The sequence below is a fragment of the Bufo bufo genome, chromosome 5 (assembly GCF_905171765.1).
Source record: "Bufo bufo chromosome 5, aBufBuf1.1, whole genome shotgun sequence".
Taxonomy (NCBI): domain Eukaryota; kingdom Metazoa; phylum Chordata; class Amphibia; order Anura; family Bufonidae; genus Bufo; species Bufo bufo.
Window position 1 is genome coordinate 55,260,752 of NC_053393.1, and position 26,444 is coordinate 55,287,195.

The 26,444-nt window shown below is 47.3% G+C and overlaps 1 protein-coding gene across 1 annotated transcript in view; it reads left to right on the forward strand.

Moving 5' to 3' along the window:
• The window catches only part of LOC121002376 (fibrocystin-L-like), a 251,165-nt gene that overhangs the window by 190,238 nt on the left and 34,483 nt on the right, over positions 1–26,444 (forward strand). Inside the window, 13 exon segments of the mRNA XM_040433838.1 lie at positions 3,091–3,242; positions 3,353–3,512; positions 5,584–5,746; positions 6,284–6,372; positions 6,958–7,112; positions 7,202–7,331; positions 7,418–7,536; positions 7,814–7,943; positions 9,410–9,583; positions 9,771–9,874; positions 18,610–18,736; positions 18,855–18,976; positions 20,240–20,330. Coding sequence (XP_040289772.1) covers positions 3,091–3,242; positions 3,353–3,512; positions 5,584–5,746; positions 6,284–6,372; positions 6,958–7,112; positions 7,202–7,331; positions 7,418–7,536; positions 7,814–7,943; positions 9,410–9,583; positions 9,771–9,874; positions 18,610–18,736; positions 18,855–18,976; positions 20,240–20,330 — 1,716 coding nt within the window.

Sequence of the window (26,444 nt, forward strand, 5' to 3'; positions counted from 1 at the left end):
GGTGGATGGAGCGTAGTGAGAAGAGTCGCAGCCCATCAAATTTACTATAATTTACACCAGAAACTGGCTTAAATTATAGCTCAGATTATGCCAGCTCATATCTGTCATAGATTTGATTTTCTGGCTTGAAGAGGCACCAAATTTACAGCATTTAGAAGCAGTGTATAGAACACTAGTTTTAGTAAATCTGCCCAAGTCAGGACTGACTTATTTATGACCTGTCCTCAGGATAGGTCTTCCTCAATATCAGGTTGCAGAGGTCCAATCAGATATTTATAGGAGTTGCGATAATGGAGCCAATCACTGGAACTGCACAGCTCTGTACACCGTGTAGTGTCTGTGTCTGATTACTGCAGCACTGCTTTAAGTGATTGCAAGAAGCACTGCATTAGTCAGGCATGGCCATTACATGGTAGACAGAGCTATGTAGCTCCTGGGTATTGGATCTGCATAGCAACTGCTTAAAACAGCTTATCGGTAGGGGTTCTGGGACTTGGAACCCACCATTTGGATATTGATGATTAATACTAATGCTGGGGCTTTAATAAGTTATCCCGGGAAAACTACTTTAAATGATAAAATTCTGGCTGCCTGAATCCACCACTAGGAGGAGCTTAAGAGCTCGCTGCATACTGTTAACATATTAAACTCAATAACTGCCTCTTCCGACACCACAGATCCCACTATGATAAGCTAATGAGCTGGTCCTGCTGTCCAACCCTATCTTCTCTTAGAGCAACTTTCATCAAGTGGGTCAGCCAGTAGCAGTAGGAATATTAAAGGGGATTTCTGGAAATAACAATTTGTCACTTACCTGTTGGGTAGGTGATAATTGTTAGATTGGTGGGGGTCCACACCGGATCACTGAGGGCCCGACTTATTGGCCCCCTATTTATCATGAGAACATTATTACAACCTACAGTATATAATCATCAAGATGAAAGGCAGTGTGTAATAAACTACAAAGTATCACCAAAAAACTAAAAACACACATGCAATATAAAAGCATATTTTATTGAATTACACCATTATAAACAACACTTACAAATATGAAAAGATATATAAAGCAGTAATGCAGTTGACGCTGCGGACCACAACTCCAACACAGGTAACAGAGGGTATGAGTTCTACTCCCAATAGGAGGATCATTTATTTATTTATCAAACCCCATTATACATAAAACAATCCCACAGGAAGGGAAGGGGGAGGCTACCAATACATTAAGGTACAAAAGGCACTCATGTATTTAACACAATCCACAAGAAAAATGTCATAAAGTGATGACACTCATATCAAACAATACATCATGGCCATAAATACCTGCTAGGATAGCGTAAAAGGAAAATCAGACCTGTGTGGAGCTCACCCCGACACATGTTTCTCTCTGCTTTCTCAAGGGAGTGCTGTCAAACCCTATCTTCTGGGAGGGTCAGCCAGTTGCAGTAGGAATATTAAAGGGGATTTATGGAAATAACAATTTTTCACTTACCTGTTGGGTAGGTGATAATTGTTAGATTGGTGGGGGTCCAAACTGGATCACTGAGGGCCCGACTTATTGGCCCCCTATTTATCATGAGAACATTATTGCTGCATTCACTGTTAATGGGACTGCACTCAGCTGTCTCCATCAGTCCCATAGACTTTTATTGACCCTAATAAGTGTTCCAATATTCACACTTCCACTGATCACGGGAATAATGGTCCCCTGTCCCACATATGAATGGAGCATCAGTCAAGCATGCCCACTGCCCTTCCATTTGGTCTTTATAAGCCTGCTGAAGATAGCCAAACACTGTACTTGCCGATCTTTGGCAGTCCCATAGAAATCCCCCTCCTACGACTACCCCATTCATACAATAAAGGTTACTATCTTCTCTGGAACCCCTAACTAGGTTTAATAGAGCCCCAGTGAGGATTAACGTAAAACTCTTAGGCTCCAATACATAATCTGTGACAAGGCACCCACCTACGATGTGCGATTTACAATACTGGTGTTTTCTTATGTGGGAGAGGGGCGTTTGAGCTCCTTCGGGTACCAGGATCCAGGCGAGACTGTTAGCTATGCATAACCTGTAGCTATACCTGTAAACCTAGTTGTGATACACTGACAATGCTATTTTTTGGTAAGTACTTAATAATGTGGAATACATCTCAAGAAAGTGCATGCTCCATATAATCTATAAAGCCTTTGTGGAAGTGTTGTGGGCAGGCCCACATAGGGGGAAGCATAGAGTTGGAGAGGGTAGGTGGCTAAGGCAATAAATGTGGCTGTAGTCCTCATAGTGACTAATCCTGACTGCAGCGCCTTCCCGGGCGACACAGGCAGTAAATGGAGGAATGCAGGCTTCTTCCCCTCAGGACACACCTTGGATTTTTTGGGTCTCTTGCCTGGAGATGTTAAGGAAGAATGAGCAGTGTGGTGCTAGGCAGGAAGACAGTAGGAAGATGGCGATGATGATTGAGTACACAGACCACAGACCAGGCCGGCTTGATTAAAGCGAATAAAAGGTCTCCCCTTTACTGAACAGATGATAAATACATGCAGCAGGCCCAGTCCTGAACTATTTCACAGAGTAGGCCTTTCTCAGAACAAATAACCTAAACCTTGGACAGTGAAGTCTAAAGCCACATAAATGCATTACCTTTACTGGCAGAGTCCAAGTATCGCCTTTATGGTCCTCAACCATCTGCAATAATTGAATGTTTCTTTCTTTAAGAGGTAGTTCTCAACAAAGTTGATTTTTCGGGTATTTTTCACTCACAGGAATGGTGTTTTCCCAGAGCAGGATCTGCTCTGGCCTACTTGTTTGGTGTGTGCTCCTGCCAAGTCTTCACTCTAGATTGCTCATTAGCAGACTTTGTACTAACCAGGAGAAAATGGGAGAAGCTAATAATATGGCAATTGTAACTAACAAACTGCCAGTTAACTGTTTCCTACCTATACATAGCCTTTTGGGTAACATAGTGCATAGATCATAGTATCACAGTGAACACTTTAACCACTTTAATAATTAACTTGGTATAAACCCTTTAGCAGTGAACCAGCCTTCCCTTTCCTCTCTCTAAAAACAAGGTAACTTTTATATTTAGGCTCCAGTGTTGTACCTTACCTGCCAAAGCGCCTGACACACGCACCTGGGTGGATGGCCTTGTTACCCAATGCTATTTCCTTCAACTGGTATTTCAGCGGTGTGGATTTCATTACAAACATCTCATATACATCGACCTTCTACGGATTCAAGGTAAATTCTAGACCTACTCAACTCTATCAGTGACAACTAGATAAACGGTGTCTGCTGTCACATGTTTGTATCTGCCATTTTCAATAACTTTATAATTGTATTATGTTTAGAGCGAAGACTACGTGCTGATATCCCACAACTTTACTCAGAAGCCGGACATGTTCACAATAGTTGATGTGCGCAATGGATCCTCACAGCCATTGAGCTGGGACAATAATACCAGTGGAGACTGGTACTTCAATGATAACACCACTACACTAACATATCTAGGTACAGACATCTGTGTGATACTATTGATCAGTATTACGCATCTCCTTCTCCTAATCATTGACTATAGAGCTAATAACTCTGGAGATCTGATGATTAGGATTGTATTGATGGTTATGCTTTTTAAAAGGGTGGAGACACCCAGTGATCAGCTGTAATCTGTGGGGAAACCCGATAGTAATTTGAGTTTTCCTGCAACACCACCATAAGTGACCATTTAAATCAATGGGTTATCTGTGTAATGCAGGACTGGACAGGTCCTCCAGACTGAAAGGTACTCCTCGTAATCACTGACCACCTCTGGACAAGTGGCTTAGGTTGTCTCCAACCTCTTCCCTAACTGTTGATGAAAGTCTCAATGGGCACTGTGACATGGGTAACCAAGAGGGAACTGTCCAGAGGGCCAGACTTATCTTCTCTACAATGGATGATATAGGTTGGGTGGAGAATAAGCACTGGCCACTTTGACCTGTATGATGGTGGTGGTATGAACAACAGCAGGGAACACCATTTTGCTTTTATTAATGTATATATTCTGCTTTTATTTGACACCATATGCTTTTATAAGCATTTTACCCCTCGTCCAATATGGGGTGTGGCTTTGCGGGAAGAGGTGTAATTTCACCAAAAAGGGAATGGCCTATATGTGCCTCTATGCGCCAATTTATTTTATTTTTTTTTGGAGTAAAACTACTCTATTTTATAGGCGGCGCTGGTAGAAATTATTGGCGCGCAGTCTAAATTCTGGCACACAAACAAAACATTTTGGGGCACTGATGGAAATCTTGCGCAGGATTTATGATACTCCAAATATATAATGGTCCATAGGCCACAATAGTAAATTGTCTTATATTAAAGGGGTATTCCTATCTTAGACAATGGGGGCATATCGCTAGGATATGCCCCCATTGTCTGCTAGGTGCGGGTCCCATGCTGGGACCCGCACCTATATCAGGAACGGAGCGGGGAGCGCTGTGGCTGGAGGACCCCAGATTTCCCATGTCCGTCCACCACCAAGCACTAATCCCCGCCTCTCCCATAGAAGTGAATGGGAGTGTGCCACGCATGCGCGGCCCATGCTCCCATTCATTTCTATGGGGCAGACGTCAATAGCTGAGCCAGCGCTCGGCTATTTTAGGCGGCCCCATAGAAATTAATGGAGGGCGGCTGCGCATGCGCAGTGAGCTGTCCTTCACTTTCGGAGCTCCGTTCTTGATATAGGTGCGGGTCCCAGCAGTGGGACCCGCACCTATAAGACAATGGGGGCATATCCTAGCGATATGCCCCCATTGTCTGAGATGAGAAAACCCCTTTAAGATAGTGATTTGTATTCTTAGACAGTGTAAAATGCACCACTATAAGTTAATCTGCCCCACTGTGTGCAAAAACGGACACAAAAAAAGCCACAAAACTGCAGCAAAAAACACGAGCGTTCACCCCATAAAGTGGTAGAGAAAAACAATAGGATATTATTAATATTATTATTCCGGCATTTTTATATTGATGACCTGCCCTAAGGATATCAGATAGGCTGGGGTCCGACTTCCGACACCCCCACCGATCAGTTGGTTGATGTCCACAGCGAGCAGGTAAACATTGAAGGGAAGGCAGCGCTCTCATGAGCGCAGCCTTCTCTTCAAATGGCTGATCGGCGGGGGTGCAGGGTGTCGGACCCCCGCTGATCTGATATTGCTGACCTATGCTGAGAACAGGTCATCAATATTAAAACCCTTTAAATCTAGATTATTTGCACTTTTTCTAAATTTTAGATGAATTGAGTGATCTTTTGTTTTCTTAATGTGGGAAGAAATTTTCTATACCTCTTTCCTTTGCTTTGTCCAACCCAATTTTTTGATAAAATATTCAAAAAAGCTACACACTATAATTAAAACTTTATGTGTTCCTACCCCCTATCCCTGCAATAGCATAGTGTGATGTGTGGCCCTTTGATGGAGGCCATATTTCAGGCGACCATATGATTGACCACCACTGATACCACAAAACTAAGCAATCACACTAGATGTATTTATACAGGTACAGTGTACCTCGATTCACAAAACTTTTCTGCTCCTAGTGTCTGGAAAAACGAGACTCCAGAGACGTGCCGTAGCCGGGACCCTCGACACAACCATGAAAAACACTGATGTAAACCTGGTGGTCTACCAATGCTATTTCCAGAACTGTATTCCACCCCCACCCCCAACTGTACCCTCAATCATACCTATTTCATTCTATGAGTAAGTGTTACTGGAAGGTAACTTGTAGATCAATGTTTGCAATTCTCAAGTTGTATCAGAAAATATCAGCAGACAAGTAATCTGTGTTATGTAACGGACGGTAAAGACATATTAACTAGACTTATGACCATGTATCAGGACTTGGTCTTTGCTCTACCTTTGCTTACTCCTGCTACTTTATAAGGAGTCATACGGAGTCTTTAACACGTAAAGTTCTTCTAGTTACTAACAAATGTATGGTTAGGCGAGGGTGTACATACCAGGGTGGTTTCTATGGGGCCCATGACAGAAGGGGGGGCGGTTTTAACATGTCTTGTGAACGTGCTCAGGGAATCTTTTCTACAGACACGAGTAGGATGCTAAACAAGCTACAGACAGTTCTGGTATAGTAACATGAATCAGCTCCAGGATGGGGCCACTTTTTGCCATTACTAGGGACCCAATCCCTTCTATGTCTGCCTCTGTGATCAAGTAGATTTGCATAACCCTGGTTATTGAACTAACTCATACTTCTACTAACATATATTGTCTTTCCAGTTTATGGTCTAATCGTTCCTTCTGGGAATCATCAGCAGAAAACAATTATACTGTCCCGAAGGAAGGATCCAATGTTGTAATCCCACCAGGTAATAATCTTCCTCTTATTAAAATGGGTGATCCCATCTGGCAAATTTATGGCATTTCCAAATGTTTCTGACATATTCTTCATTTTTGTACAAAATGTACATATACAAATATGCTATCCCAAACTTTGCAAATCAGGCTCCAGTTTAATACTTTAGTCATTTCATTAAGGGATTGACCTGGGTTATATTTTCTTCCAAAAAAACTGCACATTGAAGCATTATAGTGAGATGTATATTAGCATCTTTCAGTAGATCCTAATCTACTACCATTCTTTCCTCTAAAAAACATGTTGTATGGGAAGATAACTCATTCTATTATTTTAGCCTAGCGATATATTCCCAAGTTTCTTGAGTTTTTTTGTCCGGCATCTTTGAGCAGGATGAAATTAGTCCATCTCTACCATAAAAAGGGATTCTGTTTTTCGGGAACTCTTGACCAGTGGAAAATGGATTTTGGTGTGGTTTTGCTTAGAATATCTAGTGTTGAACATATAAGGATCTGTTCTGGTATGATACCTGGAGCCGTATGGGTCAAATGTTAAATTGTTTTGACCTATGACTAAGCTTCCTATTGTTCTTTTCTAGGCAAGTATATTATAGCTGATGTAGATATCCCATCCCTGCATAAACTCACCATTTATGGTGTCTTGGAGCTGAGAAATCTCACCGACAACTCAACAGCCAGGACTTTACCTACCTTCAAGACAACTGTACTAAATGCTACATACATTTCCATCCAGGTGAGGTTCACAATACCATCACATCTGGTCAAAGTTTTATTTTTGCAAATATCTCTGAATGTTAATGATACCTACTTGATTATCTTCAGGGTGGAAGATTGATAGGAGGAACTCAGGACAACCCATTCCAAGGAGAATTACATATTGTACTACGAGGAAACCATTTAACTCCAGAGTTACCATTGCCAAATGGACCAAACCAAGGCTCAAAGGTTTTAGGTAAATTCAAATATCTTATATTGTGGATATATTATGGCAATTTGGACATTATAAATGTAAACACTTATTCCCTCATTGTTGTGTAGGAGTGTTCGGTCAGCTGGACCTACATGGACTTCCTCGCTCTGTGTATAGAACAAAGCTGGCACAAACCGTATTAGCAGGATCTCAAACCATCACCGTCTCAGAGGCAGTAGACTGGAAGGTGAGTTTAATCACTCTCAGTCTAGATAAGAAGCAGAAAAGAAGAGGCAAAGGGGAAAAGTCTCACCAAGGGAATAAAGTGTTACCCAAGATCCGAATATAATAGCTGGAATTGGTTTGTTTGCTGTGGTCGGATTTCAACTGTGAAGAATGGGATTCCATTATAGGGAATATCAGGTTTTATTATGGGATCCCCACAGGCCATTATGATGGACTATTATATGGAAAAAAAGCAGCTTCTTATATGTTAAATTTCACCTCAATTTTTCTTTTACAAGATGGGAGAAGATATTCTGATCACGACCACCAGTTATAGTGCCTGGCAGACAGAAATCAGGAAAATCACTGATGTTTCTTCTGACCAGAAGACCCTTACCTTAAATGTGTCCCTCAGCTTTAAACACTCTGGTAAGTGACGCAATAAACTGTATCAGTTAATTTTTAAAGATGTTTTCAGGCTTTGAACATCCAATTAAAGATTATGAATATCTTAAAAATCCTATAATGAGTAGTGAGATCCACAAGTGTTTGCTGGTATTGCTACGGAACTGTGTTATCGGTGGGCATTGAAATAAATAATAATCCATTGTTTTTGATTATTGTGAGTGGTCCTCCAGAGACGATGGTCAGACTTGAGGTTATATAGTCCAACAAGTCCAACTTGTAACCATACTAGTAACCCTTACAAGCTGTGAAAACAGCTAAAACTCTCATTGTTGCCCTGATTCATTCTCATTACTAATCGTCCTTCCTTTCAATGAACTCTCCTCTCAGCAATCTATCCTAAATTTAGCAGTCAAGTTAATCTATCTGTTTACACCAATCCCTCCATCTTCTTCCGGTCATTGCACTAGTTGCTCAGAACTTACATCTCCTTGCTCATCTGTATATACCACCCTGCCCATGCTCTCCATTATGCCAATGATCTAAGACTAATATCCTCTATAATCCTACGCAGACAGATTACTTCCAAAGATCCACAGTTGTAAGTGCATCTTTTTAGGCAGGTCTACCATATTCTATAATGGGGTTGTCTATGGTGAGATGGAACTAAGCCTCGTCCACCAGGTGACATGGAAAGAGCAGTTTGGTCTGGCACTTTGCTGTTTCCTTAGCTCACATTGCAGTGCACAAAAGCTTGTCAAACAGAGTGGCACAGCAAGCTATGCTGATACGAGTTATGGAAACGGCTTGCTGTTCTACTCCATTTGCCTAGCTCCTGTGCACTGCAGTGGGAGCAGAGCGCCAGACCAATCTACTGTTTCCCGGCCACCTAGTGGACAGGGCTTAGCCCCATCTTGCTTAGAAAGGACAAGATAGGACAACCCTTTTTATCTGACTCCTTTCCTTTTACCCCCCATATCCGTTGTTCGAAACAAGCACTTTTTACCTTTTCTGTCACCCCTATTTCCTCATATATTCTAAGCTCTTTCAAGCAGAGCCATCACTCCTATTGTTTGAATTATTAATTAGTTTCTTGGTAACCTCTGATTTGTAACTCCAGACACCCTTAGCCACTACTTACGAGGGTTGATCTGATCTCAGCCATGAAAGGCTGAGATGGGCAAGGGTTGGACTGGCCCATCAGAGTACCAGAGAATTCTCCAGTGGGCCTAGTCTTTTAAGCCATAGTGGGTCCCAAAGGTCAAGGAGAAAACAAAAATATTTGGAGCAGTCTTTGGAGCCAATCACTTGCCACTAGGATCTATTTCTTTGATTCAAAGCCTGTTAGACTTTACTGACGATGTAGGGCTCGGACGTAACCCCAGTCTAAAATGGGATGGGAAAAACTTTTTAATAAGTCTAAGCTCATTTTAACCACCATATATGAAAAAAATAAATTATTTATAGGTTTAATTGTATTTTTTCTCCAGCTAACACCTATCAAGTACCAAACACGACCCTGAATTACACTCTGGCTGCTGACGTTGCTTTACTTAGTAGAAATGTTAAGATCATTGGTCAGGACTACCCTGGGTGGTACAGTGAATCCTTTGGAGCCCGAGTTCTCGTCAGCACATTTTCAGCCAACAATATGGAATATCGAGGTACTGTAGATTTTATCAATACAAACTATGATCTCTCTGGGAGGATGACACTGGACACAATACTGACCCCATAGGAAACTATGGGATCAGTTTTGTTATCATTATTTCTGTATTACCAAACAGGCTAAGGACCCAGTATAGATAAAGGAGTCAATTCTAATCACTGGATCATTATGTTTTTTTTAAGGTAATGCAAGAATTGAAAATGTGGAATTTTACCACAGTGGCCAGTATGGTTATACAGATCCCACAGACCCGCGGTACTCATTGGCGTTCCTCAATCTTGGAGAGGTACATTTCCATGAACTTGTGTTTTACTTGTCTCTTTTTTTGTTGTTGTAAAAATACAGTAAGTATTATTTCAGCTGCCCCAGTGGTGCCCCCCAGAAACTTGTGGGGTCTACCAGTTCACAAGGGACCATTGTTGTCCTGTTCTTATATCCTAATGATCCACTGATCCAAGGACTATCTTTTTGCACCTATCCCGGATTATTTCCCCTGATGATAGACCACTTGAAACGTGACACGTCGGGAACTATCCAATAGGGCTGATTAGGGACACCTCCCTACTCTAGGGTAAGGTATCCAGACAGGGCTGCCCCTCGCGGGATAGGAACTCTGTATAGACAGGCAGGGCCGCATTAGCAATGGCCCCTTCCCCAACCAGGGATTCCTAGGGACATCGGTTCCCTGCACTGTCTACACCTAGCATTTACCAACGACCATACCTAAATACCAGCCTGGACGTGGTGCATCCTCTTTACCACGCTCGGTTGATCTCAACCAGTGTTGCGTCGGAATGGTAAGACTGTTCCTTATCTCTTAAGCTATATTTATCATTATCACCATTTATTTGTGTGTGGCACTATGTTTTAACTATATTAGTGAGGCCTCATGCACACGACCGTTTTTCTCGCCCAGTTTCCTTGGGGAACACAGAAGACCTTGGTATAGCTCATCTCCATAGGAGGCGTGACACTAAGTGAAAGCTGTTAAGCCCCTCCTCCACAGCTATACCCTCAGCCTGGAGAGAAAGGCAGCCAGTTTTTTGCTTAGTGTCCAAGGAGGCAAGACACTCCCTGCTCTGCAGGGCTGGTTTCTCCTTGTTTAAATTTTAGATTTTTACTTTTTTATTTCTTTTTGTTCCAGATCATCAGGGATAACAGAGTCGCACTAGACCTCTCTGTTCTCCCGGGGTTGAGCTGCGCCAGTGCCGGTCATCCGCACTGCTGCCTCCCCCACAGAAGGCAAGGTGGATCAGGGCAGCCTCGCTCCCCCACATCCCGCCAGCGCAAGGGTCGCCCGCACGCCAAGTCCCTCTTCCAGCGTCCTGCCACTACGGTGCCAGTAGCTGAAGGGGCGACCCTGCTGGAATGGACCGAGGGTGAAGACGGCTGTGGTAAGAGAGTGGCTTCTCCAGCCCTACGTCCCCCACCCCCCACCCAATGGTCTCCTGCGTGCCTGACCCCCCATACTGGGCCTCTAGTCCCCTGCTGGACCTAGGCTGGCTCCTGGGGTGCCGCAGAGCGGCAATCTGCTCCCTGCCTCCCCCCCCCCCTTTTTTCCTGGCCCTCATAGTACATGCAGCTAGTGGCTGTCAGCCGTCGCCTGCCTTCTCCTCACGGGCACCCCGTCTTTGGGTCCCCCCCCATCTCGCCTGATCACATTGGGCCTTACCGGAGAGTGCAGGACGCTGCAGTGGAGTAAGGCCTCGCCTCCGGACAGCACTAATATTCCGGTGCGGCCGAGCCGGCCAGCAAACCGCCATTCCGGGTCCCTGTCTCTTCCGGCCGGCGGGGTGGGCCCCCGCGGCCGGCAAACCGCCATTCCGGGTCCCTGTCTCTTCCGGCCGGCGGGGTGGGCTCCCGCGGCCGGCAAACCGCCTTTTCGGGTCCCTGTCTCTTCCGGCCGGCGGGGTGGGCTCCCGCGGCCGGCATTGGGCTTGACTATGCCCCAGCAGGCCCCGTCCGACCATCGGTGCCGGTCGCCGGGGCTCAGCAAATTTGGTCCTAGGCTTCGCGGCCTGCTGGGCCGCAATTCCGACCGGCCCGCGGGGTGGGCTCCCGCGGCCGGTTTAAAGCGCCATTCCGCCTCAGGTCCCGGCGGTATAACGGGCCGGGCACCGCAAATTTAGCCCCCGGCTTCGCGGCCCACTATATTCCGGTCTCTGGTGGAGGGGGCGGGAACCTCTCCAGGCGCGAATTCTTCCCGCCTGGAGGTTCCTCCGCCCCCAGGGGATCGCACGCCGCCCTCCAGGCCGGATCCCTGTTAACCCTTTGGGTACAGGCCGGCTCCCAAATGGGTCTGTATAGTTGGCCCCCCTTTTTTTCTCAGGTGCCCATATATGGTGGCTCCCCTTTAGCCTTGGAGAGGCTGTGTTTTTAAATATATAAAAAAAAAATAAAAAAAAATTATAATAATAAAATAAATAATAATAGATCACTGATTTCTATTGGACTGCGCAGGACGCTGCAGCCTCATCAGTAGTACTGCATGTCTGCATGACCTCTTTCCACAGGCGGCATGGTGTTGCGCTCCCAGCCTGCGTCGCTGCTAGGGCATTTCCCCTTTTAGGCGGTTTTCTTGCATCTTCCAGGATACGGCGCTGGCCAAGTGCATGCGGCCCTTCCGTAGGCAGCATTCATCTTCTCTCCAGTTATGGTGCCTGCCATGTGCATCCCCCCCCCCTCCTAGGCGGGATACTGCACTCTCCCTGGCTGCCGGCTGGCCATGTGCATGACCCCCTTCTTAGGCGGAATACTGCACCTTCACCGGATACGGTGCTGGCCATGTGCACGACTCCCTTCCATAAGCGGAACGCTGCACTCTCTCTGGATTTGCTGCCGGCCATGTGCGTGACCCCCTTCCATGGGCGGAACGCAGCACTCACTGGATTCGCTGCCGGCCATGTGCGTGAGCCAGCCATGTGTGTGTGACTCCCTTCCTGGGCGGAACGCAGCACTCTAACTGGATCTGTTGCCGATCATGTGCATGACCCCCCTTTTTAGGCGGAATACTGCACTCTCACCGGATACGGTACTGGCTATGTGCACGACCCCCTTCCATAGGCGGAATGTTGCACTCTCACTGATGTGCTATGATGCACTTATGTACTATGTTACTATGCTGCACTCTCACTGGTTTCGCTGCCGGCCATTTCATAGGTGGTATGCTACAGTCTCATTGGATTCCTGCCGGCCTTGGGTATGCCTCCTTCCCTCAGGCAGCATACATACATCCCTCTGTCTGTGGTTGTTTCCTCGCAGGTACGTTGCTGGCCATGTGCATGTACCCCATACATGGCAGGGTGCTTGCACTCTCGCTGGATCCGCTGTCGGCCATATGCATGACCCCTCTTCCGTGGGCGGTGTACGCACTCTTGCTGGATTCGCTGCCAGCCAGGGGCATGCCTTCCTTCCTCAGGCGACATGCACACATTCTTACTGACTGTGTTTGTCTTTCGCCAGTACGTTGCTGGCCATGTGTATGACTCCCATGCATGGCGGTGTGCTCGCACTCTCCCTGGATGAGATGCTGGCCATGTGCTTTACCCCCCTTTTTTTCTGGGCGGCATGCTACACTCTCACCGGATACATTGCTGCCCATGAGAATGGCCCTCTAATATGGGTGGAATGCTTGTGCTTCCATTGGATACGGTGCTGGCCTTGTGCGTGACCACCCCTCATCCCATGAGCAGAATTTGGCACGCTCATGAGATTCACGGCTGTCCTTGTATGGCTGTGCTGGACTTGTACATGTCCCCCTTCATTGGCAGAGTAGTTGCACTCTCGCTAAGTTCAGTGTTGGTGTATTATTGCACATTCACTTAATGCTAGGATACCCCTGTGCATGTTCCCCTTTCACTAGGTGGACCTTCTGCGTTCCTGCTGGATTATAGGGTATGTCCTGCTTCTCTGAAGTAGGTACGGCCTTAGGCATCACTCCCTTTTGGGACCGGCCTTTGCACTCTTGCCGACTGCAGTTTGCCAGATACAATTTCCCCCCTTTTCGGGGCGGACTGCTTGCGTTCCATCGCATGCTATACTAGGCTTGTGCATAACTCCCTTTCAGGTTGCACTTTGCAATTCCGTACATGCTGTGGCACTCTGTGGCGAGTCCCCCCTTTCTCGCTAAATTAACCTTTTGCAGTGAGCGGACGTTCTTGTGCGTTGTTTGGGCCGTGTATGCCTTCTCCTCCTGTAGGTGGGTTGGCCTTCTCACTGCTTACGGGCTGCTCGTACGTATGCCTCATCTACTTCCTGCGGCATACTTTTGTTTTCTTGGGATACGATGCCTGCCACAAACCTTGCACTCGTCTCTAAGGAGTTCATTCTGTCCACCTGACCCGGACGGGCTCTACTTGCTCTCTGCTGCACGGAGCTGGGTGGTACTCATTCATTTAGTTGGCCCTTCATCCCAGGGAATGTTCGTGGTTCCTAGATGCGTGCCCATTCGTCCTTCCGCGGTATTGCTTCCCTGCGCTAGTGGTCACATGGTCGAGAGTGCGGTTGTCTGGATCGCCCCTCGAATTCTTCGTTGGCTCTGGCAGGACTGCGGTTCCCTTGCCTGCTGCAATTTCCTCCTCTTCGGATGTAGTGTGGTATGAGTCCTTCCTCTTGGCGCCTCTACGCTACAGTCTGATCTGCTACCAGGTGCGGGCCGCTTTTCTCGGGAAGGTCACCCAAATTCTCTTGGGTGCTCGATTACCCAGGTCCGGAGGACCTCCGCCTTGGGTTCTTCAGGGTATTCTCCTTCTGCGAGGCGGTGAACCGGGCATCTCACAGTGTAGCAGGGTTCTGCTTTTGAACTGTCCTATGGCTTCCCTGTTGCCCACTCCTCCGTTCGGTTGGAGGGTGTTATGCCGGCCTTTGTCTCGACTACCTTATCTTGCCGGCTCTGTTTGGCCGCCGCTCGGTACAGATCACTCTGATGTGGCTTCTGTCCCGCCAGACTTCAGAGGTTGTTCCTTCACTGTCCTCCCCTCTGGGGAGAGCATGGTTGTTCATGTGGATGGTTCCGGTGTTCCTTTTGGCCTCGTACTGTCTCCCTTGTTCACACTGGCTGTATTAGCTGTGCCGATTTATCGAGTCTACCGCGTTCTGTCCTCCCGCTGAGTGCAGAGTGTGTGGTCCATTCTAAGACAATGGTCCTGCTGTAGACTTACCTTCTCGGTAACTTGGGGGGACTACCTTTCGGTCCAGATTATCCTTTGATCTCCTACACCGGGACTGTAGAACATGGCTACATCAGCATGGACTATAGCCTGTCTTGTCCTGGCATCTGGCGGATGCTGGGCAGACTCTTTTGGTTCCTTTCCGTCTGTCCTTCTGCTCCCCCACTCGGGTGGATACGGGACAACGTTGCTCGGGGGCCGACGGGACCAGTTTGTCAACTTCTGCCCGTGTTACTGGTCTGCGCCTGATCACATTTGGTTTTTCGCCCGCTTGCCAGGCGACTCCAGCGGTTTCGCTACTGCCCGCTCCTGGCTGTATTTCGTCCAGGATCTGTCGTAAGACTTATGGTTTTTTTATCTGGGGTTCTGTGGGAAGCTGTGCATTCCCCACTCTGACTTTTCTCTCCCCATGGTTCTGTCTTTTTTCCAGTCCGGCCTGGACCTGGGACTGGGATTCCTTTACTTGAGGTATCAGTGTCAGCGCTGTTCTTCCTCTTCCAGCGTTCCCCGGCCCTCTGGGCCTGTCAAGACCTTCTTACTCGAAATGGCTCTTTGGTTCCTCTGTACTGTCCTTCGGTACCGCCCTGGGAACTACATACTGAGTTCTCGGCGCTCCAATCTTGTCCTTGGAGCCGTTACAGAAGTTCTCTCTACCCCTCCTGTCCTGTACGGTTGTGTTTCTGTATCAGTCGTGTCTCTGACGGGTGCCTGAATGGCCCCCTTTTTGTTCTGAGCCTTCTGTCTTTTCCCAGGACAGGGCTGTTCTACATCCCGTTCCTTCCTTCTGAAGGTGGTGTTTGCCTTTCGCTTCAACACTTCACCAATTTGGACGTTGTTTGGGCCTTGCAGTTTTTACTTGGAGATCTCCGACTCTTGTCGACGTTCGGTCTCTTGGGTTTCCTGGAGGTCCGCGCTTAGAGTTGACGGACTCCAGGGTGGTTTTCCTCCGCTTTATCAGATTGGCTATTGCTGAGGTTACCGCACCGAGGGCAGGATTCTGCCTTTACTGTCACCGTTCATTTCACCAGAGCGGTCGGTGCCTCCTGGGCCGGAGGCTTTGGGCTTCGGCCTTCGGCCATGCATTTGAGCAAGGCGGCCACAGGTCTTCCTTGCACGCTTTACAGAATTCTACAGGGTGCATACTCTGGCTTCGGCGTATGCTGCCTTGGTCCGCCTGGGTCTGCAGGCGGCGGTTCCTTGATGCCTTCGGGTGCTTCGCCTTGGAGCTGTGGTCCCTCCCCTTTTGGACTGCTTTTGAACGTCCCAAGGTCTTCTGTGTCCCCCAAGGAAACTGGGCGAGAAAACGAGATTTTTGTATAACTTACCAGTAAAATCTCTTTCTCGCTCTTTCCTTGGGGGACACAGCACCCACCCATTCGTTGTTTTTCTCTACACGGTTTCCGAGTTTGTGTTACCCGTTGGGTAGTTGGCTTGTTGGTTCCTTGTTGGACTTTGCCTTTTCTCACTGCTTGGACACGCAACTGGCAGTCTCTCTCTCCAGGCTGAGGGTATAGCTGTGGAGGAGGGGCTTAACAGCTTTCACTTAGTGTCACGCCTCCTATGGAGATGAGCTATACCAAGGTCTTCTGTGTCCCCCAAGGAAAGAGCGAGAAAGAGATTTTACTGGTAAGTTATACAAAAATCTCGTTTTTTTTTGCGGTCCGCAAAACGGATTTCCGTTGTTCCGTGATCCGTGACCGTCTTTTCTTCGGTGGGTCTTTCTTGATTTTTGGAGAATCCACGGACATTGAAAATGATAGGAAAAACGGACACATCTTGTCATGGGTCCGTGAACCGTTGTCCATGAAAAAAATAGGACAGGTCATATTTTTTTCACGGACTGGAAAAACGGATCACGGACGCGGAAGCCAAATGGTGCATTTTCAGATTTTTCCATGGACCCATTGAAAGTCAATGGGTCCGCGAAAAAAAAAGGAAAACGGATCAACGGCGGCGGATGCACACAACGGTCGTGTGCATGAGGCATAAAAGTTATATTTAAGCTCCCTCATTACTTTTGTTATTTTTAAAAAATACAGTAAGGCCTTGTTAAATGCATTATTTCTTCTTTTGGATTTAATTTCCATTGTGACTCAGGGACAGATCTCAGGCCTCATGCATACATCGTCATCCATTTTTTTTTTGTGGACCCTTAGAAATCAATGGGTTCGTGTGCAACCTGCAAAAAAATGTTGATTGAACAAAAATACAAAACACGGTAGTGTGCATGAGGCCTTAGGGCTCATGCACACAAATGTATTTCTTTCCCCTGTCCTTTCTGGGGGGTTTTGAGGTCCGTATGCAAAACCATTCACTTCAATGGGGCCGCAAAAAAACAGAAACTACTCCGTGTGCATTCAGTGTCCATACTATATGTCCGCATGGCCGTTCCGCAAAAAAATAGAACATGTCCTGTCCTAAGGGCCGGTATCTGTGTTTTGCAGACCCGCAATTTGCGGACCGCGAAACACCAACCGGTGGTGTACATGAGCCCTTAGTCTGCATACTCTTTGGCAGACGCTTCACTGTTTCTCAAAGTCACCCCTGCTGAGTAACGGTACATCCACACATACCAGAATTGCTATAGATATACATAGATACAGTATAGATATAGATACAGTAAAGATATAGATATAGATTTTAAGAAATCTCATCCACACTCTGCAGTAAATTTCCATACAAACATTGACCTGCGGCATGGATTTTTAAATACACAGAATGTCAGTTCTTGTTAGGGATTGGTTGCAGATTTGCCCCATTGAGTTCAACACAGTCCATCTGTTGCAAATTTTGCTGCAGATTACCTTTTTACCCGCAACTAAATCTGCAGAAGTGGAAAATTATTTAACATTTTTTGAAAAAGAAAACAACATACTCACCTACCAACCTCTTGGCTCTCTCCTCCTAAAGTGTCCTTTAGTGCTGAGCGAATCGAAGTCCACTTCGTGATTTCAGGATAAATTCGATTTGCCGCAAAGTCGGATTTCCTCGTGCTTCGTGGTACCAAATTGATTTAGCCTGAATATAGGCGATTGTACCCCTCACACATGATTGCGGCATCTGATAGCAATAATCCGGTGTAAAATAAAAAAAAAAAAAAATCATACTTACCTTTTCCATTTGCTCGTGTTCCTCCGGACGCTACCATCTTGCTTAAAGATCTCATACGAAATCCCGCGCACAGCGTGGTGACTTCATCTCGATCATCAAGCAAGATGGCCCGTCACTAGCAAATGGATCAGGTAAGTATGATTTTTCATTTTTTTTTAATTTTACACCGGATCGTTGCGATCAGATACCGCAATCATGTATGAGGGGTACAATCGCTGCTCCCTGTCATTGCACCCACTACTAGGTATGTAATTTATCACAAAGTGATTATTTTTTTTTTCCGTAAAGCAGTCAAATCAAATTTTCCAATACTTCGCTCATCTCTAGTGTCCTTGGTCCCCGCTGTGTATGTCTCCCAGCCTCCAGTGATGACATGTAATCTCAAAACGTGACTGCCATAGCCAGTCACATGAGTCAAAGCGTTATCGCCAGGAGTCAGGTGTACAGAGACCAGCGGAGGACCAGGCGAAGCTTTGCCACAGAAGTTTATATTTTAAACGCTTGGCTGTTTTCTGTAAAGAATTTCAAAAAAAAAATCGGCACCAAAATGAACGCTGTTTGGTTAAGATTTGTTGCGTGGATTTCCCTGCTGCTTCCTTCCAGCGATACTGGTACATGGGAACCTACCCTAGTGCATTTGTATGATCTGCCAAGAGGGCAGGGGAAAGGGAAATTATAATTTCTCTAAAAATATATACGTATCCATTGGTTTTAATGAATATAAGTTTTTTTTTTTTTAAAGGTATTATCCAATGAGTCCTACGTTAAGGGATGTGCCTTCCATGATGGATTTTCCCCAGCAATCGGAGTGTTTTACACAAATGGACTCGACATTGACGACAACGTTATTCACTTCACTGTAGGAGAAGGTAAACCAACTGCACGGGGTTGTACTGAGCAGGGGACACTCTGTATGATGCCCATCTACTCTAATATGGCATATGGAAATCTGATGATACAATTCTCTAATCTGCTGCTTATTTGCAGGAATCAGAGTATGGGGAGAACGTGTCAATATAAGGGGAAATCTTGTTGCCCTTGCTGTTTGGCCTGGTACATACCAAGATTTCGAGGACGTAACCTATATCTTGTGGCATGCTGGAATAGAGGTTCGTTAGCTTGGCTTTATACCCAGGCATTGAGGATGGAGATAAAAGTGAATCTACTTTTTTTTATCACATGTTAAGTTCACAATTCTTTGCTGATCATTCTTTACATTGGTCGGTCGTTAAAGGCTATGGACATCTGTGCAATATCTTTTTTATTGTTCATTTGCTTTCTAAATAAATAAAAATAGTAGCAACTATATAAATAGTCTTCATTACAAATGTCCTACCAGTTTGCTTCTGCAAGTCATGCACCTAGCTGATGGTGCTGCAGAATTTGAAAAGGGGAAAGGCACCCAAGGAAGGTAGCTTCCAAAGGTTGTAGATATTGAGCAAAGTACACACAAGGCAGCTTGGAGGGGAAGAAACACATGAACTGTATATAAATGTGGTCAGAAAGCAAAGCACCCAAGGCAAACTCTTTCAGAGGGAGGGAATCACAAACTCCTCAGCATCAATGTCTGTAAGGACAGGGGAGAGGAGATAAGTTGTAGAAGGGGAAATCAGTCTAAGGCTACTTTCACACCTCCTGTATTTCACTGGATCTGGCACTGCCGGATGCAGATGGAATGTCCACCGGCCCCATTAAGTATAATGGTGGAGATTTGTACGCATTCTGGCAGACAAGCGAAGAACCGGACGGACACAAACTGATGCATGCTGTGGTTTGTGTCCGACCGACTCTCCACTTGTCTGCCAGAACAGGCACGCCAGAGTTTCACACCAGAGATGTGAAAGTAGCCTAAGAATAAAGCTGTCCTGATACATGAGAGCTAGTGAAGACAGCAACATCCTGGACACACAGACCTCACATCTAGGATGAAGATCTGCATATGAGAAAATCCTACAACTAGGAATAGGTTGAAACTAAATATCAGGCAGTCTAAAAAAGAACAAATGACTGCAACCGTATTGCAACTACTCAAAGTAACCAATGACTTTTGTAAAATATTTTTTTACATCTCAGAGGTCTCAATGGCCTTTCATTTTTTGATACAGAGCTGCAAACTCCCTGCATAGACATAATTTAAAAGACAACATTGTGACTACCAGCAGCCTCCACTAGAGGGAGCATACTGTATACTGTATTATGGAATTATATATGCAGCAAACTCCCTCTGGTGGCAGCTGCTGGTAGCCAGTGCATAGGTAACTATGGCTGATTACCAAGACTTTAACTATAGGAAAACATTGAGCTGTGGAGGTCTAATTATATACACAATGAAATGCCTGTGATAATTGAGCTAACAACTATTTTATTTCTAGATCAGTGAAGGAGCCGACATTGTACTGCAGGATAATGTGGTTGCTGGGTTTGAAAGAGCTGGATATCGCATTGATGGAGAATATTGCCAAAGTGAGTAACAGGTCAACAAAATAATAAAATAACACCAAATCTAAACTACTATTACTAATCTTATAGTGTGGCATTTTATTAACAAATTAAATTTTAATTTTTTTTTTACTAAAGGGGTCTTCCAGTGCTTAGATATTGCAGGCTTATCTTCAGGATAGGTGATCAATTCTAGATCAATGCTGGTCCAATACACCACAGCCCCACTGACCAGCTGTTTCAGGCAGCTGGAAACTATTCAGTGGATGTAAGGCTCCGTCCACTGTATAGTTTCCACCACTTGTGTACTGTGCGACACACGACAATGGCCAGGGGTCCCTTAAAGTAAATGTTTTTGTGACGCCAGTTGCAGTGAAGCAACAAGGGCACAGGGCCCCTTTTTAGTGATACTGTGGTAGATGGCACCCAGGTGTAAGAATGCCAGAGTGGTGTAGGGTAGCCTATAATGTCCCTTTAATGTTTTGTGCAGGTGTCACGGTGCTCCTACCTTGATACTCTGGATCCCAGGTGTTGTCGTCCGAAGCAGAGCAAATAGGGTGAAAAATTGAGGGATTTTAAAAAACAAATTGAGTCCAGACCTTGTGATGAAGTTCAATAACAGCTTTGCTTGAATAATCGTTTGTCCCACAGTTTCAGACTTTGTCTTGGTTCCCAGCAGGCTTTAGCATTAACTCTGGCAGGCAAACAAACTCAACTCTGCTACATCAGTTGCTCTCTAAGCTGACAAGCTGACTGAATAACTTTGTTTTAGCTGTATGCTGCAACTTCTTTCTGTAGTCTGACTCTAGATTTGTCCAGGGAAAACTTAATCCTCCTGGCTTCAGAGGCTTCAAGCTGTGGCCTCCATATCCAGCAGAGCTGAAGATGCTCTAGCTGGCTTAGACAGGGCTTGACGTGGGCACATCAAATTGTGACGTGCCCAGCCCTTGCCTCCTTCCCCAAGAAGGGGGTAAGCTAGACTGACCTCTAACTAACTAGTCCCTCCCCTCCTTAGAGGGAGAGTTAGAAAGGAAAAAAAGATTCCATTCTCTTTATCTAGATCACCTATCAAGAAAAATGTGTATGCCCAGATCATTCAGTAATCCAAACGATCATATGGTTAAAAATATTTCTTTATTAACATCAAATTGAAAATCTAAAAACATTTAGAATCCACACAGTACATGAAGAAGGGACAACTGGAATGGAACTAGCATAATTTCATCATGTGTACAATCAGCAGAGGAAATCTTAAACTCTATTCCTAATATAACAATATCACATGTTCATGATTCAGAGCATTTAGGCAAGAAAGTGCAACGTGCTTATCATCACAAACATTATGTGTACCCATCAATCAATGAAATGCTGCTTAAATAAGTAAGTGGAGAGCCCATCCTCCACATATTGTGAGTATAAAAGCTGCATAAGGTACAAATGCATATCAGTCATTTAAGGGAAACTATCTCACACTGTAGTATGCTCAAAAAAATCAGCGCTAGTCTCCCAGCCCAGTGTCCCTCACTTACCCAACGCGTTTCGCCAAATGGCTTCGTCAGGCGAAACGCGTTGGGTAAGTGAGGGACACTGGGCTGGGAGACTAGCGCTGATTTTTTTGAGCATACTACAGTGTGAGATAGTTTCCCTTAAATGACTGATATGCATTTGTACCTTATGCAGCTTTTATACTCACAATACTCGTACTTTCGCTTGTTAATCGTTTGCCACAAAGTACCACGCCTCTATGTGATCTGTAAGCGAGTAGACGACTCCATGTTATACAGATCTGTGACTGAGGAACGATAATTCTTTAGCGGGATGAAAGATCACGATTGGCGAGAAACAAGCAATTCCTCGCTCGTCGTTTAATCGCTCATACTTATTACATCTTACGAGACTTGTTCAATCTTATTTGCATTAAGGACTTTCTCTCCATCTCATAAAGGCTTTATTTTTATGCAGTGCTTCATGAGAATCCAATATGCAAATGAGTTCCTATCAGCTTAATAGGTTTCTGTTTTGGCCCCTTTTTTTTACTTTCAAAGAGATCTCATCCGTCATCAGTGGCCATGTGACAGGACAACGTTATCACCTTCTGTGTTTTATTAGAAAATAGAACCTTTATTACATCTGCAATCCTCCCCGGGCCGGTGACCTGTGGTTGAGGCCCAGCCCATACATTGCCGCCCCTCCACATACCATGTAGCAGATCTAATGGATGAAATGGATCACGCTGCAGACATAACACGGATATTGCAGTACAGCACACAGTGGTAGTGTTGTAATTCTGCTTAAAGGGGTTGTCTCACTTCAACTAATGGCATTTATCATGTAGAGAAAGTTAATCCAAGGCACTTACTAATGTATTGTGATTGCCCATATTGCCTCCTCGGCTGGCTTGATAAAAATTTTCCATCACATTATACACTGCTCGTTTCCATGGTTACGACTACACTGCAATCCCGCAGCGGTGGCCGTGCTTGCACTACACTTTTTCCTAAAGTTTGCAAGCACGGCCACCGTTACTGGTTTGCAGTGTGGTCATAACCATGGAAACAGGCAGTTTATAATGTGATGAAAAAATGAATCCAGACAGCAAAGGAAGCAATATAGGCAATCACAATGGGGCGTAGCTAAAGGCTCATGGGCCCTGGTGCAAGAGTTCAGCTTGGGCCCCCTTCCCTCAGTGCTTTGTGGCCGGGGGCAGGGAAGAACATAGCCTTCATGCTGCCTGAGGCAAAAATTTAAACAGTACCCCTCCGCATGCCAAATTTCTTGACCTATCTACCTCCCTCCAGCCAGAGGTATAACTCGACCATCATGCACTTTCTATAATACTGGTGTCTCCTTATGCGGCACAGCGGTATTTGGACCCCCTCAGGCTCCTGGGCCTGGTAGCGACTGCTACCAGGAAACCATGGGTATAGCTCTGCTCCCTAGGAGGCGTGACACTAAGTGAAAGCTGTAAGCCCCTCCTCCATCAGCTATACCCTTCAGCCTGGAGAAGAGACTGCCAGTTTTTGCTTAGTGTCCAAGGAGGCAAGACACCCCCTGCTTATGCAGGGTTGTTTTCCTATAATTTTTTATTTTTGCGTTTTTTGTTGTTTTAATTCGATTTTTTTTCTACTTACAGGGACAACAGAGGCGCATTAGACCCCTCTGTTTCTCCCGGGGTTGAGTTGCGCCAGTGCCGGTAATTCCGCACTGCCGCCTCCCCCACAGAAGACAAGGTGGACCAGGGCAGCCTCGCTCCCCTGCGTCCCGCCAGCTCAAGGGTCGCCCGCACGCCAAGTCCCTCCCCCGGCTTCCTGCCACTGCGGTGCCAGTAGCTGAAGGGGCGACCCTGCTGGATGGATTGAGGGCGAAGACAGCGTATGGTGAGAGTGGCTGCTCCAGCCTCCCCTTCCTTTCCGTCAGGAGGGAGCTCTGGCTGAAGGTTTGGAAAGCGGACGCTGCCTCCAAACGTTCCTTGGCGGGGCTACCGTTTGCGGGTTCCCGCCTTTTCGGGGTCCGCCTAGACGAGCTTATTTCGGAGGCCACGGGTGGTAAAAGCACCCATCTTCCTCAACCCCAAGCCAGGGGCGCCCCCCGCGGACGCCCTGGTGCGTCTCGTTTTCGGTCCTCCCGCAGGACCTCTGGTGCTCCCCCCGCAGCTGCCGCTTCGGCCCCTCCCCAGGATAAGCGTAGGAAGCCGTTTTTTCGGGCGCAGCCCTCCTGGCGCAGGCCGCAGGCTGCCCGCACACCCGCAGCAAAGCAGTCCTCTGCCTGAAGGCGCGCCCCCACCCACCCGGGTGGGGGGCCGGCTCCTCCTTTTCAGGGACATCTGGATGGCTCACGTCTCCGACGCCTGGGCTCTCGAAATTGTGTCCTCCGGATACAAAATCGAATTTGCGTCCTTCCCTCCAGATCGGTTCTTTCGCTCCCGCCCCCCGCGGGACCCGAAAAGCGCGGCTGCGTTCTCCGCGGCTGTTCAAGCCTTACTGGACAGGGGGGTGATTACCCCCGTTCCTCTAGAGGAAAGGTTTCAAAGGTTCTATTCGAACCTCTTTGTAGTTCCCAAGAAGGGAGGTTCGGTGCAGCCCATTTTGGACCTCAAAAAGCTCAACCGTTTTCTCCTCCTTCGACGGTTTCGGATGGAGTCCCTCCGTTCCGCGGTGGCTTCCCTGGAGCAGGGAGATTTCATGTCTTCCATCGATATACAGGATGCCTACCTCCATGTTCCGGTAGCCCGGTGTCACCATCGCTTCCTCCGATTCGCCGTGGGGGACCTCCACTTCCAGTTTGTCGCCCTTCCCTTTGGGCTGGCAACAGCCCCCCGGGTGTTCACCAAGGTCCTGGCCCCGGTTTTGGCCTTACTCCGTTCCAGGGGTGTTTTTCTGCTACCGTACTTGGACGATATCCTCATCAAGGCTCCGTCCCTTTCTCAAGCGGTTGCCAGCGTGGATCTCACTCTAGAGACTCTGGCGAGATTCGGTTGGGTCATCAACTTCCCCAAGTCCTCCCTTCCTCCCTCCAGACAACTGGTCTTCCTGGGAATGCTTTTAGACACGGGAGCGGCGGAGGTACGTCTTCACTCGGAAAAACGACTGATCCTCCGTCGGGCGATTCGGGGTCTCCTTCTCCACCGTCGACCGTCCTTCCGCTTCTGCATGCGGGTCTTGGGGCAGATGGTTGCCTGCTTCGAGGCGATCCCATTTGCGCAGTTTCACTCCCGCCCTCTCCAACGGGCGATCCTCTCCTCCTGGGACAAATCGCCGGAGTCTCTGGATCATCCCTTCCATCTATCGCCTCCGGTGCGGTCATCTCTCCGCTGGTGGTTGCAGTCCCCTCTTCTGGGCAGGTCCTTTCTGCCGCTCAACTGGTTGGTGGTTACAACCGATGCCAGTCTCTTGGGCTGGGGAGGCGTGTTTCCTCCCCGATCCGTCCAGGGCATTTGGTCTCCATCGGAGTCCAAACTCTCGATCAATGTCCTGGAGCTGAGAGCGGCCCTTCTGTCTCTGCGACACTGGACTCATCTGCTGAAGGGTCATCCAGTTCGTGTGCAATCGGACAACGCCACGGCCGTGGCGTACATAAACCACCAGGGGGGCACTCGCAGCGCTGCAGCAATGCGGGAGGTCACCAGCATTCTCCGTTGGGCGGAAGCCCACGTCCCGGCCCTATCTGCAATTTTTATTCCAGGGGTGGACAATTGGGCGGCGGACTTCCTCAGTCGCACCACCGTCGACCCCGGCGAGTGGTCTCTTCACCCGGAGGTGTTCGAGGCCATTTGCCTTCGTTGGGGCATACCGGACGTGGACCTCATGGCCTCCAAATTCAATCACAAGGTCCCCGCCTATCTGTCCAGGGCCAGGGATCCGGGAGCCTGCGGAGCCGACGCCCTCGTTCTTCCTTGGCGAGGCTTCGCGCGTCCATACATATTCCCTCCCATCCCACTCCTGCCCAAGGTCCTTCGGAAGATCGCGGCGGAAGGCGTCTCGGTGATTCTGGTCGCTCCGGACTGGCCCCGCCGGTCTTGGTATGCCGACCTCATGCTGCTCCTGGCAGACGCGCCCTGGCCGCTGCCCGCCAGGGAAGATCTTCTCTCTCAGGGACCAATCTTCCACCCGCGTTTAAGGTCCCTACGTTTGACGGCGTGGTTGTTGAGACCACCGTCCTGACACGTAGGGGTTTTTCTGCGGACGTCGTCCGCACCATGATCCGCGCCCGTAAGCCGTCCTCTTCTAGGATCTATTATAGGACCTGGAGGACCTATTTGGGGTTCTGTGCCGATCTGGGGATTCCTCCGCTCCGCTTTTCTCTCCCCACCGTTTTGTCCTTCCTGCAGAGCGGACTTGCCCAAGGTCTGGGCCTTAGTTCTTTGAAGGGTCAGGTGTCTGCGCTGTCCATTTTGTTTCAGCGCCCACTGGCCCCCCTTGGTCCTGTCAAGACCTTCCTTCAGGGCGTGGCTCACGCGGTTCGCCCCCGTACCGCCCTCCGGTACCGCCCTGGGACCTGAACCTGGTTCTCTCAGCGCTCCAGGCTTCTCCTTTCGAGCCTCTGCGGACGGTTTCCTTGCGACTTCTGTCCTGCAAGGTTATTTTCCTTGTAGCCGTCACCTCTCTTCGGAGGGTGTCCGAATTGGCTGCACTCTCCTAT